This window comes from Dermacentor albipictus, chromosome 3, assembly GCF_038994185.2.
Source record: "Dermacentor albipictus isolate Rhodes 1998 colony chromosome 3, USDA_Dalb.pri_finalv2, whole genome shotgun sequence".
NCBI classification, from domain to species: domain Eukaryota; kingdom Metazoa; phylum Arthropoda; class Arachnida; order Ixodida; family Ixodidae; genus Dermacentor; species Dermacentor albipictus.
In genome coordinates, this window is record NC_091823.1 from 125,342,300 (window position 1) to 125,354,577 (window position 12,278).

General features: G+C 45.1%; 1 protein-coding gene across 2 annotated transcripts in view; it reads left to right on the top strand.

The window, feature by feature from the left end:
• The window catches only part of LOC135909442 (MAM and LDL-receptor class A domain-containing protein 1-like), a 269,265-nt gene that overhangs the window by 69,339 nt on the left and 187,648 nt on the right, over positions 1 to 12,278 (top strand). For both annotated transcript variants that reach the window (XM_065441399.2, XM_070536030.1), the window contains exons 15-17: positions 2,926 to 3,034; positions 4,209 to 4,331; positions 6,941 to 7,080. In XM_065441399.2, the coding sequence (XP_065297471.2) occupies positions 2,926 to 3,034; positions 4,209 to 4,331; positions 6,941 to 7,080 (372 nt within the window). The remainder of the gene's footprint in view (positions 1 to 2,925; positions 3,035 to 4,208; positions 4,332 to 6,940; positions 7,081 to 12,278) is intronic.

The window sequence follows — 12,278 nt, forward strand, 5'->3', positions numbered from 1 at the left end:
CAGTCCGCAGCAGTTCATGTCACTGCGGCGCTGTCGTTTATACTGGGGACGGATTCTGTAAGCGTCCACCTAGTGGATATGACCATTTCGCCTGCCACTGAAGTTCTGATTGGCTGTGGCGCCTCTCTGCCATGGACGCACAGCCTAGTCTAGCAAATCAGAACTTCAACAGCAGACGACATGGATATGTCGACTAGGTGGAGTCTTACAGACTACATCCCGTGGTCGGATGAAGTTTCACAGCATTGCTGCGTGGAGATGAGCAAATGGCACAATGCTTACGCATACTAAGGCAACTCCTAGAGGCATTACCACCCGAATATTCTTTCGCAACAAAAATACTCCAGGTATTCTGAATATATATCAGTTTCAACATCGAAGTTATGTGTAATCGCTAAAGATTCATAGTAATGCATTTTTAGTACGTACAGCTTACTTCGACATTGTGAGTTTTGGCGATTTTGTACCGTCGCGTGACACATCGGCGATGTGGGCGCAGCCCAAAATCTTTGTACCAATAGCGTAGGAGTAATCTCTAAAAAAAAGGTGTAGAATCGGAAACAACTTTTCTTATGTTTGGCCTGAACATGCCTAATACGTGTGTGCACATCATGTCATTTGGATAGTTTCGACTTTTTTTTTTTGAGACGTCGCGTGAATGACAGGCGAAAGGCGGGGGGTGGTTGGCCCGTAAAAATTTTCACTAATCGTAGAGAGCTAGTGGCAGAGATTGAGAAAAAAATACACGTGGGCATTGGTTTATGTTAAGCCGCGCTTATGGAAAACACTTCACATAGACATAGATGAATTATCATGCAAGGTTATTCCATTGCTTTCTGTAGTTAACCTGCCCATTTGTTTTTATTTCCATAGAAATTCCACAGAAATTCGATGCTTATTGCTGCCGTGTGACTTTCGCGTTGTCCCGCTATCAACGGCCCATGCGCGGCCCTAGCTGTGAGGGCTAGATGCTTGCCAGACACACGGAGTGTAACTGGATCCAAAAATGACGAAGCGAAGTTGGCGTACCGTTAACGCTCCGCTCAATCTGCTTGGTGGCGGAGGTGGGACAGCGTTCTGCATTCCGCGGCTGGGGTGAGCGGCTATAAACAAACTTGCTTTCTTGCTGAGCTGCTGGGCTGCTGGGCGTATGCAGCCGTGATAACCGAACGAACAGTAAACGTGAAACTAACGCTGTGTAATACTTACCTTGGCGCTTATAAACGCGGTTAGTATCTCCGTTCCTATCCTCTCGTGCACTATCAATGTTAAACGCCTGCAAGGCCAATGGCGGCGTTCCTTAATCCCGCCTGCGTTTTGAGACGCCTGCCGGGGCGCTGTTTCTTCTGCACAGCATCCGTTGTATTGCCTATTGGATTGTGCCGACATATGGAGTTGCGTGCCACAAAGATTGTTTTCAATATATAAACGAAGTAAAGCGAAAAGGAGACAAGAAAATCAGTACAAGCCATATCATTCCTTTACTTACTTATTTTAATTTACTCATTAAGATACCGTTGCGCATAGGGAAAGCCGGCCTCTGCAGCCATGTTATTTACAAAAGAAAAGGTGACTTGGATTTTTTTCGTGGTAAACATACAAATAAAAAATTTATGCCGTCACTTCCGAGTTTCTCAACTGTGGTCATTCTGTGTATATTATTGGAAAACCTACTTCTGACTTATTATTGGAAACCTACAAGATTACGCCAATGGATGATAGGCTGGTAATTCCGAACTCCGCTATTTTACCTCAGGTTGAAGGTTACTGCTGCAACCCACAAGCAGTGGCTCCTCAACAGCCCCGAAAAGATCAACAACGTAGAATTCGAAATGACCACGTTCCTTACAACAATACGAGATTGCAGCAACCATGGCCTCGCAGTAATGATGTTGCTGGCGCCCCTCTTCACCCTCCTGAGGACTTCATAACAGTGCGAACCGCGAGTAACAGTTTATAAATGCGAAGTTAGAAAAATTGACCCGCATTATGAGAAGCCCTACATTCTCGCTGTTCCAGCAAACGAACGGTACTTTTGGTGAAGACTCTTATTCGGGATTCGGAGAACAATATTTCCATTTGTGTCTTCACACGGAACAACGAAATATGTTGACAATTGGCTTATCACTAAGCTATTTGATTCACGCATTAAATCAGGGAAGGAAAATTGACTTTCAGTTCATTACAAACATGGTATACGGAAGCGGAAGGTGTTTATTCTTATGTTTTTTGCATAACGTGTTGCCAGCAGTGCATCTGTATGTAGAGACATATAGTGCAAATAAGCAGTTGCATTCAGTAGTATGCCCACGGGCACTCAAATGCAGTCTTAAAGAACGTGATTTGATTCGGCTGTTTCACCTTTGCAATTTTTAGCGCCAAAACGACGATCTCATTAGGAGGCACGCTGTAATGGAGACTCCAAATTATTTTGACTCCCTGGGGTTCTATACCATGCACACAATGCATGGGGCGAGGACGTTTTCAAATTTCGCCTCCATCGAAATGCGGCCGCCATGGTCGGGAATGGATCCCGCGACCTCGTAATTACCAGCGCAGCCTCACAGTCACTAAACCACAACGGCGGGTAAATTATTGTTTAAGCAACGTGGTGATGTTTTGTACGAGTTCATATTGTGTGGTTGTGTGCCAATGATGGAGACTGAGTCCGAACAAATCACAGAAATATTAGACTGCAGTTTATTATTCCCGAATGACTGGTAGTTCCAGGAAGTAGGCGTTTCGTAGAAATAGCGTAAGCCTAAAAACTTTTGTCTGGCCATTCTGCGACGAACGCGAAGTGGCTGGCGCTAGCCTAAACCCAGCTAGACCATGAATTCCACAACAGCGTATGGATAACGCGTGCAAGAAGAAGAATAAAAATGTGCTTTCTTTAAAGGTTTCCGATTCGTGCCTCTGACGCAGTTGGTTTTTGACGTGAACATGCTACCAACAGCGAGGAACGACTCTGTCGTAACACTCGGGCCGGTAGAAGCTCGGCCTGGTGCATGTGACGTGCTGACGGATGGTGAAGGTAAGCCTCATCTGTGTTCTTCATTGCGATAGAACCGGTACTTGAAAAACGAAGCTTTAGAAAGGAATAAAATCCTGGAATCCGCAAAAAATGACCTACTAAATCGAATCAAATATAATATGTTGCCCAATTTTTCAACACAGTGAAGTAAAAGGTAAAAGTAAAAGGTAAAAGTATATATATATATATATATATATATATATATGTATGTTTCGTTATTCATTTATTTATGTGCACGTGGGTGTGTGTGTGTGTGTTGGGGGGACTGGCGGTGTGAAGGAACTACAAGGAAAAGGCAAAGAGGGATTCTTCAGGCTACCTTTCAAACGTAAAAAACGAGTGGTGCTACAAGGTAAACAGAACAAGTATTTGTAAGTAACAAGTAACAAGTAAATACTTGTTCTGTTTACCTTGTAGCACCACTCAAGTTATGTATATATATATATATATATATATATATATATATATATATATATATATATATATATATATATATATATAATGTTTGTGTGTGTGTATATATTAGGCATCATAGTCATCTCGTAAGAAGCCGAAAAAAATGACGCCGAGGATATAATAGGAGACATTGTCTACAGTTCTTAATCGAGTTTAAAAAAATGTCAGAGTAATGGAAATTAAAATGAATTGAAAAACAAACGGCTGCTGGTGGTATAGGAACCTACGTCTTCGCATTACGCGTGTGACGCTCTTACCACTCCATCTACCACGGCGGCATTTTCTCATCAGCTTTTGAGGTATTTGTGTTTGTGTACAAGAACTATCCCTTTGGGTGTTGGGCAGCGCCACTACTCACGGCCTTGGCGGTGGGTGCGAAACATTCTGGAAAAGTGATTAGGTATATATATATATATATATATATATATATATATATATATATATATATATATATATATATATATATATATATATATATATATATATATATATATATACATATAGACATGTAGTAAAATTAAGCACTTGTATATGCGATAAAACTTATATTTGTGTGTACTTCTATTCGTTGGCAGTAGCTACACTGTGGCGCCCAAGCAGCAAACTGGCCGCACGAACTTTCCCGCTTGTTTTGATTTGCCTACTTTCGAATAGGCAGCTTGATAGTTTTAATTTTTCTCTGAATATTTTCTCATGAAGGCATTGCTGTTTCTTTCAGGCTACTGCGATTTCGAATTCGACCAATGTGGCTGGCAATCAAAGGACGGATGGAGGCGACAACTCAAGGCGACCTCATTCTACGATCCCGTGGCAGGCTCGAGATCAGGACCAGAAAATTCTGGTTGGTTACAGTGTTAGAAACATTTTATAAGCGTTCTCTAGAAAAAAACTTTCCTCTGTGAGTTTGCTCCGCCCTATAAAATACTGACGCAATTGTCACAATCTTCGAAATAAGTGCACAACACAATTCGCAAAAGTGCTCCATAGTTCCACAGTGGTGCATTAAAAGAGCGCTTACAAGCAAAAAGCCGACAATTTTGGCCGTGCATGCTCACCGCACCCCTAACTGCTGGTGCATTCTTCGGGTTTCAAGGTTTTCGCACTTCCTGGTGTGTGTCTTCCACGGTCAGACTTCCATCTGTGATAAGAAAGAGTATTTAGTAGATGAGGTATGCTACCTCATGTTGACGTATTGGTGAAGCGCAAGAAATGCTTAAGTAATATCCAGGAAGAAAACTCCATAAGTTGATTGAATAATTGAGTATGTAGACGGAGAAGAAACCGCAACAAAGTTGAAATACAGTTTCTGTGATTTGTGTGTCTTCGTCGCGGTGTTTTGTCCGCGCTCAACACGCTCCAATGTAATGATCATTAGCAAACCAAAAGCCACGTTGTATTCTATACAGTTACCAGTAGAGCAGTCCTGACTAAAGAACTGCCACGTATGCAAAGCTTACTATAGCAATGTCAGCTCTGTTCACACAGAAATAGAGCACAGATATCACCCAATACATTGATTCGATTTCCAGTACACTTACTTCCCAGGCAGCCGGCAAGCGATCTCGCTGACGAATATCACCGAGATCAGTTGCCGGTCTTGGACAGTCACGGTGGAAAACAACATCTGCAAAACCTTTGACGATGATTGTCAACGCGCCCGAAGGGCCCGAACGAACGAAGGAGCGAATGAATGAGCCAACGAACGCGCGAAGAAGAGCGTGAGCTAACGAACGAACGCGTTAGCCACCAAGCGTACTACCCCCTCCTCCTCACTTCCCTCCCTGAAAATAGGTTGTGCTAGAGCATGCGCCGTTTCCCTCGGTGCCTTTGCATAGCAAATGCGACGACCGACCTTCAACCCCCGCCGACCACCAAACCCAGCTCACCAGAAAAAAATGGCGCGTTTTTACCAGGAAGGCGAGGCATCGTGTGTGATAGCAAATTTTAAGACAGCTGTACGAAATAAGGATAGCTTAGTTTTATCGGTATTGTCAAATTGTAAACATTTGCTTATTAACTAAATTAAAAAGGATGGTGTCACGCACGCACATGAACATGAAACATTAAAAAAAAATTAAATTATGTGGTTTTACGTGCCAAAACCACTTTCTGATTATGAGGCACGCCGTAGTGGGGGACTCCGGAAATTTCGACCACCTGGGGTTCTTTAACGTGCACCTAAATCTTAGCACACGGGTGTTTTCGCATTTCGCCCCCATCGAAATGCGGCCGCCGGGGCCGGGATTCGATCCCGCGACCTCGTGCTCAGCAGCCTAACACCATAGCCACTGAGCAACCACGGCGGGTAACATGAAACATGAACACATCTCACTCGTTGACCGGGCGGGGACACTCACTGTCAGAACGCTAGCGTCAGGAACAGTGGCCGCTGCAGCAACAAGATATTGACCGTCGTGCTGGCTCGCGCGTCATCGGGAAGTAAGCTGCGTCAACACAGCGCACACGAAGCTCAGAGCCCTCGGTAGCCTAGGCTCTGTACCCATCGCAGATCGCTTTCGAGATAGGGTCCCCGCAGCCATACTCATTAGCGCCAAACGCCGCCGCCGCTGGAATAGAACCCCCCCCCCCCCCTCGCCTTAGTGCTCTGCACGCATTGGAAGACTGTGCACTTCCTTCCCGCCTCTCGCTCACGCGCTAGATCGAGATCGAGATCGAGCCAGTACGCACGGCTCACATTCGCACCTACAGCATCAACTGTGTCATTGTACTTGAAAATCAGGGTGATGCCTACGGCGGAAATGAGCGTTATGTGTCGACATAATTGGTATCGTAATAAAAGAAGCGAAAGAGACAAAGGTATTCTCATTATTGTAACTTCAGTCCGAGGCACTGTCGTACCCATTACATTCAACCAAATGTTCAAGCAACAACTTTTCCATAGGCCCACACCTACCTACGTCTTTGGTAATGTTTTACGTAGCCACCGCTGCATAAATTTTCTTGCCAACAGTTAGGGTTGTTTTTCTGTGGAAGTAACGTGTGAACTGTCCTGATGTCATGGTGTCATTTCCCCTGTTATCATCATCATTGTTTCGTAGTCACGATTGCCTCGCCGTGACTTTTGACATCAGAGAAACGCCGCTTATATATATATATATATATATATATATATATATATATATATATATATATATATATATATATATATATATATATATATATATATATATATATATGTAAGGAGGCAATAAAGATCTTTCCTGTGTGGCACTCTACATTGTTCCTTCAGTCAACTCCAGATCCTCAATTATCTTCGCGTGTTGGTAAAACAGTTAAAGAATAGCTCGCATGTTCAGGGTTTCGATGTGAGCGAGCTATGCCTATGCCTCACAAATATTTCCTGGGGCCTGCTGTAAAGAAAAGAGCTCACATCGTGGACAAATAACAAAATAATGAAAGCAAGGTTCGGCTCATTTTGTTTTCACGCAGCGTACTTCCTTACGGTGACCCGAGCATCTTCATCCCCATCCGATGCCCTAGTGACCAGTCCAGAATGGCAAGGAAACAGCGAGCCTCAATGCTTCGAATTCTGGTACCTGCCAGCTGCCGGAAGCGGAGTCCAACTGCAGGTAAGCTGGTGGCTGTTAGGTGGTGCAACAGCCATGCCAGAAATAACCGCATGCTGACCTTAAAACGAATTTATGTCCCCAAGCCTCCACTTTTCAATTGCACCCTCCTCATCCAAATAATCAATAACACAATAGGGCAATTTTTGGCTAAAGCATTTTTCAGATACATGTCGAAAGAATGCTGCTCACTTAGCTTGATAATTGAATAAACTGTTCGCTGAGGTAGGCACAACAAAGTTCAGTTCACCTCCATGTCATGTCAAGTTCTTAGTCGGAGACTAAGGACCAACCAACCCACTCGGCATGCCTGGTGCAACCGGTTGTGGGAGTTCGCCCTGCTGCGGCGTGCTGGAAGTGAAAAGCAAAGCTAGAGACGCGTTTTCCTGCGGAGGCATATTCATGGTTTGCCATGGTTCGCGGCATCTGGGTTGATCACCAATCCGACTTACTTGAAACACGGACAAAGGAACGTAACAGGTGCACGAGCCAATGGGTTTCTTCCAAACTGAAGTAAACATTAAAGTCGTTCTCAAGATCCATTGCTAACCGGTACAGCACAGGAGACCGATAAATGCTATAATTGCCCGTCAAATGTGTTCAATCAATAGCATGAATCTAGGATGAGATTCGCTCTGCATTATAAAAAACACCCGAGATGCGTAAAAAGCAACTAGAATTCTAGCAGGAAGCAAGTCTTTCACAAGTGCTGTTCAAAACTTTCTTCCAGCTGGAATTCCAGTTGTTGGCTTCTTATGACATGACTAATAAAAATCGGGCACCTTGGTTAGCCCCTTCATCTCGTTTACTACAAGTGCTGTAGCAGTATAAGACGAACAGTTGAAACAGTTAATGTTACTGCGGATATGCTGTACACGCCAACTGTTATACTCGCCTTCTGAAAAGTCTGATCAAGATTGGAGCTTGACTTATGCCTTGGATGTTTGGGGGTGGCATGGCGACTGTGTCCTGCCAGCTCCAACAACACTGTAGATTTCTACAATGTGTGACCATAGTACTTCTTATGACGTGGTTGGTTATGTAAATGTCCCATCCATCTAAGCCAGGCGTATTGAGGTGGCATCAACGGGAAGGATTTCGTGTCGACAAGCTCATTCTTAGGCATGAGACCTGGACGGCGATGGAGATTGTATTTTTCATGCCACAAGCAATGCACAGGAGTGTGAGCTACAGAAGATGGAAAAAGGTGCCTCCCCTCCTTCAAGCATCGCGGAAAGCAACGGTTACGTGGAGCGCTGATGATGCTGGTTGCCTAGAGCTCCTGTATTGGTTCTCTTTAGGGAGAGAGCCAATGCACGAACTCTATGGTTGCCCTTTGTGCAAACTTTGATTTCCGCCTTGAGTCATTACTGCAGAGAAAAGTTTCTAGACACCTTGCGGCACGGGGATGACTTCCTCGCTGGAAACCGTGGGAATTTGACCTCGTGATTACGGCCGATACAAAGAGAGTTGCGGGAGGCATGTAAATGGCGGACGGCCACAGCAGCATGCACGCCTCTTTTTGCCAAAACCCTCACTGCCCGATGTACCCTGATTTCATCCATTCTTACTGTCGGGGAGAGTAAAGGAGCGCTGCACGTATCTCTTGACACTTTATCTCCCCATGTCAATCCTTCACCACGTTCTAAATCAACTGTTAAAACTTTTACTATTCGTCGTCAATTCTGTGCTATCACCTTGTCTGCTAACGTATCTGACACATCAAACTCCGACAACTAACATTTAAATAACGACGGACGGCAAGCCACAAGGAACGAGTACCCGCCGTTCAACGGAACGTAACCACTTTGTCTTCAAACTTTCAGCAGATGGAGCCTGTTTGAGTGCAGCAGCTAAGACGACAACCACAGGACACTAATAGCTGAAGTAGAGCTAAAGCTTTAATCGCTTAAAAAGCAATATGTTTCGCTTTGTATGAACAGTCAAATTAATATTTACACAGTATACAACTCAACAGGCACACATAAGCGCGCACAATATGTCAGGCCAAGTATTCTCATTTTTTTTAACGCTTCACTCTATTTCCTGTTACCGTGAACATTAGCTTCCATATTTTATTATGACAGCAGCTGAAGACATTCGAGGGACGTCCACGCCATCGTGCTTTCCCTGTATCAACGGGGCAAGCATGGTTGACATGTCGAGGATTGCAAAGGCTTCGAAGACGTGGAAGACACGAAGTGTCTTCGGTTGTTTTTAAGAACCGTGCATCTAGAAACGTGGAGGTAGTGTGGGCCTTGTGGTCTGGAGCTTAACCAGCAGGGAGTCGCCCAGGCGGAGATGAGCGACAATCCACGTAACGAGTAACAAAGACGTTTATTTCATTCCTACGGAGCGCTCAACCATAGAAGCTTCCTGACGGAGAGCGACACACTCCAGCTTGTGTTCAAGGCTGCTGAAGGCTGTAGTCCGTTGGTGGGGACGTCTTTTATAGTCTTTGGAACGTCCTCTCTGAGGAGAAGGCGAACGCTCTCTATGCTTGCGGCCGCCACTAAGTACATGGAAGAGACCTCTGTATACGTATACGCCGACATGAGGGCGTCGTGCGAGCCATGGGTAAGGAGGCGAGAATGCGCGCACGAAGACTGACGACTTTTCGCCATTGCGGCCTCGTTGGCGCTTATCAACGGTTGAGGGTGGCTCGGCGTACTTAAAACGCTTTGCCTTTCGCCGTGAGTTTGGCGGCGCGGCACAAATTGTTCATCACGCCGGGTAGTTATTACAGACTGCCGAGCCAGGGGAGGGAGATTCCGATGGGCAAGGCCCTCCAACCGCTGCCCGGAGGGATTGCACTGTTTGTAGTAGCCGCATCCGGTGGTCGTAGAGCTTGCGTCCGCTGGACAGTTAGCGCATTCCACCCGGAAAATGTTTCATTCCGTGTCGAGAACACCGCAGAATGGGTTGTGCTCTTGAGCGGTAGTGTCTAGTTCACGGCAGGCTTAAGTCGGAACCACACCAAAAACCCAGGCATTCAGCCTGCAAGCACGAAACATATTGTCACTAACCTTCAGCAGACTTGTTTCCCTGTTTCAACGCCCCGCTAATTTACCAAAATAATGCAGCGCCAGAAAAATCGAACATGAATTAGTGGCACTGCAACACACTTTCTTGATGAATAGAGCAACAGAAAATCGTGAGTTCAAAATCCACTGTCAAGAAGAAAAAGAACACAAAGTTGATACCAATCGAGGCATATGCGTACGTTAAGGGCATTGGCTTGAGCTATCGGCTTTGCCTTTCAGACTCCCCTTTTGTACGCAGCCCGAAATAATTTTGCTAGAAGACAAGGCTCCAGCGTAGAAGGCCATTTCTGGATACATTTGGTAGCAACTGTTGCACAAAGCTGAATGCGTTGACCCGTCCCAATAATAGAACACGATCTTGCAAGGTCGCCTTAACAATTTAGGAACACCCTGCACACGTTATTTTAGAGTGAAGCTGTATATGGCTAGCTGACGCCTCCATCCGTCTGTCTTTCTGTCACCTGTACGCCACAAACTCATCCGGCGCAACCTCATGCGCATGCGCGAGAAAAGAAAATAGAAAGAGAGGCGCGCGATTATCCAACACCACCTAGATAGCAAAAGGCCTGTTCACTCGTATACATAACGTCACGCTAGCTGGCCCGATATTTCAATTGACAAGGCTGATGAAAGAAGTGACGCCAAAATCACTGTTGACTACTCGGAAGCATTCCCATTAGATTATATTGCAGTGAGGTCAGGTCACATCACGTCATGGATCGGAGTGAAAATGCATTGTGCTATCTAGGTGGTATCGGATTAGCTGTGCGAGTAGTGACGTCGTTGCTCTCCATCACAGCCGAGCGTGCGCGCGCAGCAGTTTCTCTCCGGCTCCGACATTGCTAGGCCACGTGTCATAGGTACTCCTGAGGAGCAGGCACCTTTCGATCAGCAACGCCGCTAGCAGAACCCAGATAGAGCGCGTCTACGCCATGCCAATTTTGCAGCAGGGGCACAAGAACAGATTTATGCAGCCGATCGTAAGCAACAACCACGTACCGAGAATTCGGCAGCCTACCAAGCTGTCGTTGAATAAACCGTCAGAATTAGCCCGCTGGTTAATATCGCAGCTGCACGTTTCAGTTTCGCTGGTTAACCATCTGTGCAGAGTAACTGGGTGGTTATTTTTTTTTTCTCGGTAGCGCTGTGCACCTGTTCGAGACTGCATTATCCGTTTACGATTGACATGGAGAATGGGGTGCTCGTTCTGTCTATGTTCTACCTGGCTCACAACATCGGCCCTGCCTCGCTCACGAGCATCTGTCTGAACTTCATACTCACTGCAATCACGTGATGCGAGTACTGGCTCGCTATCATTTGCTCTGACTAGGTCACGAAAAGCCCATTCAGTTTTCTCATCATGTAAAACATATTTCCCGTGTGCCATCTGGCGTCTCGCAGCTTTAAATATCAGGCAGGCTTCGCGTAGGCGATTTAGGACAGAATCGCCGAGCTCACATTGAGACGATCCTGCTGTACATTCGTAAAACACTTTGGCACTGTACTTAGCCTTAGCCGTTGTCTCGTCTAAAGATTATTGTGCATCATTGAAGCTTTCCTCTATGAGAAACGCCCATTTCACCACTGCGTGATGTCCATGAGCCACCGTAAGGGCTCAGTAATGATGCGTACTAGCTTCTATGGCACTTGCGCTGGGTCTACTGGTTTTTCTACACATCGACACGTTCCGCATATCCCCACAGGTTCCACGACAGGTGTAAGGTTATCCTTTCTCCGTGGCAATTCTTTCAAGAGGGGGGGGGGGGGGGGGTTCCAACAGCTTTCCGAATCCAACCGATATATATATATATATATATATATATATATATATATATATATATATATATATATATATATATATATATATATATATCTACTGGTTTTTCTACACATCGACACGTTCCGCATATCCCCACAGGTTCCACGACAGGTGTAAGGTTATCCTTTCTCCGTGGAAATTCTTTCAAGAGGGGGGGGGGGTTCCAACAGCTTTCCGAATCCAACCGATATATATATATATATATATATATATATATATATATATATATATACATATATATATATTTCCTTCATTAACAACTTCCCTTCAAGAAACATCGTGTGATCTCGAGCAATTTCTCCCTTAAACGACGGCCTTATATGAGTAGCTACAAGACC